We start from the raw sequence: 6,497 nt of genomic DNA on the forward strand, positions 1-6,497 counted from the left end.
TTTATATTGAAATGATTTACTTATTTTGAGTTGAGTTGAGCCAGTAAGTTCTTCAATTTCCTTTAGATTCTTTTGTTATTAAAACATACTACTTCTGTGATTTAGCATTCCAACTCGGATACTAGTATATTTAATGTGCTGATGCTAGTTGGCCTGCATTGTATTATGATACAGACGCAAGTAATGAGGATCCACATCCAGAACACCTTGATCCAATTAAGCACTCCAGAGTCTGTTGGTGAGCCTTCTTGCATTCATGAGGACTTTTTTTATTACTTTCAGTATTTTTTTATTAGGATATCGTGGGGTCTATCCCAACATCTATCTCAGTTTTAGAGGCTTCATATATAGACATTCATATATTAGTTCTTTAGTCTTTCATTTCATTCTATTTGTTAAGACTTGGGTTGCCACTTATGGCAATTTAAATGTTTCATCTTTACAACATTCTCACTTAGTATGCTTTATCAATTCTGTTGAGTTTTGATCATTATAGTTATGCATATTGTCTTCCACCGAGTTAAGTAAGTCAGGCCAAGGGTCCGCTCGAGGTCAGCGATGGTCTTCGAGTGCCGGCCACGCCCAAGGTGTAGGCTCGGGGCGTGACAAACTTGGTATCAAAGCCTAAAATTAAAGAGTCCTATGGCGTCATATGAATCCGTGTCTATAGAGTCCTAGTTATCAGTGTGAAGCGCGCCATATCTATAATTAGGAGGTTGTAACATTTAGGAAATTCCTCACCTCTTTTATACACACTTCGTGCATTAGAGTTTATCGCTAAAAGTTTTATCTCTAATTCGTGCTTGCGCGTGTTTTAGATAACCATGCCTCCACGAAGAGGAGTCAGAGGTCGTACATCAAGGAGGAATGTTGAACCACAAGAACAAGGGGTAGCTAAAGCACCAAATGTGCAACCTCAACGAGAATTCATCAATGTTGAATTCCGTGAGGCAATCCGGATATTAGGTCAATTGGTGACTAACCAAGTTGGGAAACAACAAGGAGCTCGACAAAAAGAGGCTGACATTTCGAGGATTCTTGAGTTCTTGAGGATGAATCCTCCAAGTTTTATTGGTTTTATCACTGTATAGGACCCCGAGAATTTCATTGATGAGTTGAAAAAGGTGTTTCATGTGATGCATGTTAATATTAAGAGAGTTAAGCTAGCTGCATATCAACTGAAAGATATTACTAGGACTTGGTTTGATCAGTGGAAGAAGGGTAGAGATGAGGATGAACCATATCCGAGTTGGGCCTATTTTGAAGAAGTTTTCTTTGTGTGTTTCTTTCCCTAGGAATTGAAAGAGGCTAAGGTACGTGAATTTCTTACACTCAAGCAAGATTCTCTCAGTGTGCATGAGTATGGATTGAAATTCACCAAAATACCTCGTTATGCTCTGGAAATGGTTAAGGACATGGGGAGTATGATGATTTTGTTTGTTGTTGTATTGGGTCGTTCTTGAAGCAAAGAGGGTCGGGTAACAATGCTTATTGGGGACATGAACATTTCGAGGTTGATGATCTATGTGCATCAGGTAGAGGAGGAAAAACTAAGAGATAGAGAGGAGTTCAAGAACAAAAGAGCTAAGAAAGGGAACGAGTCCGGGTAGCAGAAGAGTAATGTCAACCGGTCATCCTTCCAACAAAAACAGAAGGGTCCTACTCTATCATCTGCTAGTGAACCTAAACCTAAGAACAAGTGTGAGTATTATGGCTAGAGTTCCAGAGCTAAACCTGCTTATTCACAATGTAGTGTGGTGCAAGGAGGTAGTAAGCCTCCTTGCTGCGCCAAGTGTGGTAGAAACCACTCCGGTGTTTGTCGTGAGGGATCTGCTGGTTGTTTTAAGTGTAGTCAAACCGGGCATTTAAAAAGAGAGTGCCCAAAGAATAAGAAGGGAAACGGTACTGGGGCAATATAGCTCAGTCTTCTTCAGTTGCTCTGCCAGACAGGGCTACACCTAGAGGAACTACTTCCGGTACTGGCGGAGATACAAACCACTTGTATGCACTCAATAATTTCCAAGAACAAGAGGATTTACCAGATGTTGTCACTGGTATGATTCAAGTCTTTCACTTTACTATTTATGTGTTGCTAGACCTAGGTACGAGTTTATCTTTTGTAACTCCATATGTTGCAATGAACTTTGATATTATTCTTGAGTAACTCAGTGAATCATTCAGTGTTTCTACACCTATTGGTGAGTCCATTCCAGCTGAGAGAGTTTGTCGTGATTGTCTCTTTTTTGTCAATCACAAGAGTACCATGGCTAATTGAGTTAGACATGGTAGAATTTGATGTCATTCTTGGTATAGACTGGATTCATGCATGTTATGCCTCAGTTGATTGTAGAACTTGAGTTGTCAAGTTTCAGTTTTCAAATGAGCCAGTCTTAGAGTGGAAAAACAGTTCAGCAGTGCCTAAGGGTTATTTTATTTTGTATCTTAGTTTTTAAGTGGTGTGTCTATCACTTAGTCAAAAATAATGACTCAAATGTTGAGATATCTCCTATTTAGTCAGTTCCTGTAGTGAAAAAGTCTCGAGAAGTCTTGCCAGATGATCTTCTCGGAGTTCCTCCTGAGAGAGAGATAGACTTTTATATAGATATTATTCCAAATACACACCTATCTCTATTCCGCCATATAGAATGGCACCAGCAGAGTTGAAAGAGTTGAAAGAACAATTGAAAATTTTGTTAGATAAGTGTTTCATTCGACCAAGTGTCTCATCTTGGGGTACTCTGGTCTTGTTTGTAAGGAAGAAAGATGGTTTTCCCTTAGGATGTGTATAGAATACCATCAGTTGAACAAGGTTACATCAAGAATAAGTATCCTCTTCCAAGGATAGATGATTTATTTGATCAACTTGAGGGTGCCGCCTATTTTTCTAAGATAGATCTCAGATTTGGCTACCATCAGTTAACAATAAGGAAATATAATATTCCAAAGACAGCTTCAGAACCAGATATGGTTATTATGAGTTTTTTGTCATTTCCTTTGATTTGACTAATGCACCAGCAGCATTCATGAATCTTATGAATAGAGTCTTAAACCTTATTTATGTATGTTTGTTATCATTTTCATTGATGACATACTAATATATTCAAGAAACAAAGAAGATCATACTAGTCACCTCAGGATAATCCATCAGACTTTGAAAGATAAGAAGTTATATGCTAAATTCTCAAAATGTGAGTTTTGGCTTAAGTTTGTGGAATTCTTGGGCCACATAATTTGCAGTGATGGAATTAGAGTTGATACCCAAAAAATTGAGGAAGTCTAGAATTGGCCTAGACCCACATCTCCAACTGATATTAGGAGTATCTTGGGTTTGGCTGGCTACTATAGGAGATTTGTAGAAGGTTTCTCGTCTATTTCGTCCCATTTTACCAAGTTGACTCAGAAGACAGTTAAGTTCAATGGTATGAAGCTTTTAAGAAAAGCTTTCAAGAATTGAAAAAGAGGTTGACTACTGCCCAGTTTTGACCCTACCAGAGGGTACTCAAGGTTTTATGTTGTATTGTGGTGCATCTAGAGTTGGTTTGGGTTGTGTCATAATGCAGAATGGAAAGGTTATAGTATATGCTTCTAGATAATTGAAAGTCCATAAGAGGAATTACCCAACCAATGACTTAGCTTAGAGTTGGCTGCTGTAGTTTTTGCGTTGAAATTATGGCATCACTATTTGTGTGGTGTTCATGTTGATATATTAACTGATAGAAGAGCCTACAATATGTGTTCACTCAGAAGGAACTTAATTTTAGACAAAGGAGATAGTTAGAATTACTCAAGGATTATGATATGAGCATTCTTTACAACTCAAGTAAGGCTAATGTGGTTGTTGATGCCTTAAGCAGGTTGTCTATGGGTATTACCGCCAATCTTGAAGAAGAGAAGAAAGAACTAGCAAAAGATGTGCATATACTTGCACGCTTAGGAGTCTGACTTATGGATTCCGCAGAAGGAGGAATAGTGGTGACAAATGGGGCTGAATCATCATTAGTGTTGAGGTGAAAGAAAAGCAAGACCAAGATTCCATTTTGCTTAAATTGGAAGCAAATGTTCACAAGCAAAAGGTATAAGCTTTTGAGCAAGGGAGAGATGGTGTATTGAGATATTAAGGTAGATTGTATGTACCTATGGTGGATGGACTCCAAGAGAGGATCATGGAGGAAGCTCAGAGTTCCAGATATTCCATTCATCTGGGTACCACAAAGAGGTACCGCAATTTAAGAGAAGTATATTGGTTGAAAGGTATGAAGAAGCGCATTGTTGAGTTTGTTTCCAAGTGCCCGAATCGTCAACAAGTTAAAGTAGAGCATCAAAGGCTTGGAGGTTTGGCTTAGAATATAGAAATTTCGGAATAGAAGTGGGAGATGATTAATATGGACTTCATCACAAGGTTGCTAAAGTCTCGCAGACAACATGATTCTATTTGGGTGATTGTCGATCGAATGACAAAATCAGCCCATTTTTTATTGGTAAACACTACCCATTTGGTAGAGAATTATGATAAGTTATACATTCAAGAGGTGGTAAGACTTCATGGAGTTCCAATCTCCATTATTGGAAATCTTTTCAGAAAGGTTTGGGTTCAAGGTGAACTTAAGTACTACCTCTTATCCTCAAACTGACGGGCAGGCAGAGCGTACAATTTAGACCTTAGAGGATATGTTGAGGGCATGCGTGATTGATTTTAAAGGTAATTGGGATGATCACTTACCTCTAATTCAGTTTGTCTACAATAATAGTTACCACTCTAGCATTCAGATGGCTCCATATGAAGCTCATTGTGGGAGGAGATGCATATCTTCTATTGGATGGTTTGAAGTGGGTGAATCAAGGTTGATAAGACTTGATCTAGTTCATCAAGCTATGAAGAAGGTGAAGGTGATTCAAGAGAGGTTGAAAACTGCCCAGAGTGGCCAGAAATCCTACACGGATGTTAGGAGAGGAGTGTTGGAGTTTGAACTAGATGATTGGGTCAACTTGAAAGTTTCACCTATGAAGGGTGTTATGAGGTTTGTTAAGAAGGGGAAGGTCAGTCCCCGATATATTGGACCTTATATAATATCCAAGAAAATTGGCTATGTAGCTTATGAGTCCGAGTTATCATCATAGTTAGGTTTCATCCGCTATTTTATGTCTCCGTGTTGAAGAAGTGATTAGGTGATCCTTCATTAATCATTCCAACTTAAAATGTTGAGATCAAAGATAACTTGTCTTATTAGGAAATTCCGGTGCAAATTTTAGATCACCAAGTTTGCAAGTTGAGAACAAAGGAAGTGGCATCAGTCAAAGTACTTTGGAGGAACCAATTTGTTGAAGAAGCTACTTGGGAAGATGAACAGGACATCAAGAAGACATATCTACATCTCTTTGAATCAAAGCAAAATGCAGACCAAGGTACTAATTTTCTTTATAGTACTCTTAAAGTTATGAGTAAGCATGTTGTTGTTGTTGCATTTGCTTGTTGGGTATTTGAACTTGATGTTACTATCCTTAGTCTAGTAAGAGTAACTTTATTCGAGGACGAATGTTCTCAAGGGGGAAATATTGTAACATCTTGCAACTGAAAAGAACTAGAAACGAGTTTAAAATTTGGAAATACTATTTTTGTCAAGTATAAGAAAATCTAGAAAATTTTTAAATAAGTTAAAAGTGATTTTTTGGTCAACTTCAAAAGGTAATAACTCCTAGCTAAGCATTAGTTAGGTGTAGTTCTACATATGGTTGAAAATCCCTTGGAATGATCTTTTCAACACCGCCGAGTTTGTGCGATTCCAATTTTGTATGAGTAAGTTATGCCCTTTGAAAGTTGGGATATTGAATTAAGGAAATGTCCAATTCCCGGATTTTAAAGGATATTTTACTCTTTTCACTACCTATTAATTTGATCCATTTTTAGGGTTTTTAATAAGGTTCAAGACTGAACTTAGTCAGTTTTAGAAGTTGGGAATTTTTAAGCTAGGGCTAGGATTAAATGAGAAGAAGAAAAAAAGCAAGATTTACCAAGATCGTCGAATTAACTTGTGGATTTCATCGGGGGTGATCCCTAGAAATATATATGAGTCTATCTCAATGTTGGGTTCGTTCAACCACGTGTCAAGCATGTTTGATTTAGCGTGATTTCATCCTAAAAAGATTGGATTTTTGAATGCTCTTGTATGTGATTCTTGAATTGCTTTCGTTCTTGAATATGAATTGATATCTAGGAGTTCTTTGATGATGTAAGTGTTGTTCTTGAATTCATTGGGTTAGATCCTTGTATATATGATGTGGGTCCATGAAATATAAGTGAATTTCCGAAAATATATTGAATTAGAACGATTTAAGGTCAAAAAACAATTTGAAAATTCGTAAGGCATCACATGGGCAGGGTTAGGTGCAGCGCGCCCCATCTGCACCAGAGGTCCTGAGGCGGTGCGCCTGCAGTGCGCCCAAATGAAGCCTCAGTCAAATGGGGTTAGTGCGGGCACACCCAGGACGCGTTCGAATCG

At 38.1% G+C, this 6,497-nt stretch overlaps 1 protein-coding gene across 1 annotated transcript; it reads left to right on the plus strand.

Annotated features, from left to right (window-relative positions):
- The first annotated feature begins 824 nt into the window (after positions 1-824).
- Positions 825-4,656, plus strand: LOC107027727. The gene is made up of 6 exons (XM_015228811.1): positions 825-1,085; positions 1,296-1,445; positions 1,536-1,606; positions 1,754-1,836; positions 1,920-2,054; positions 4,580-4,656. The coding sequence occupies exons 1-6, from the start codon at positions 825-827 to the stop codon at positions 4,654-4,656; spliced, it is 777 nt and encodes a 258-aa protein (XP_015084297.1).
- The last annotated feature ends 1,841 nt before the right edge of the window (positions 4,657-6,497 follow it).

This window comes from Solanum pennellii, chromosome 8 (genome assembly GCF_001406875.1).
Source record: "Solanum pennellii chromosome 8, SPENNV200".
Taxonomy (NCBI): Eukaryota; Viridiplantae; Streptophyta; class Magnoliopsida; order Solanales; family Solanaceae; genus Solanum; species Solanum pennellii.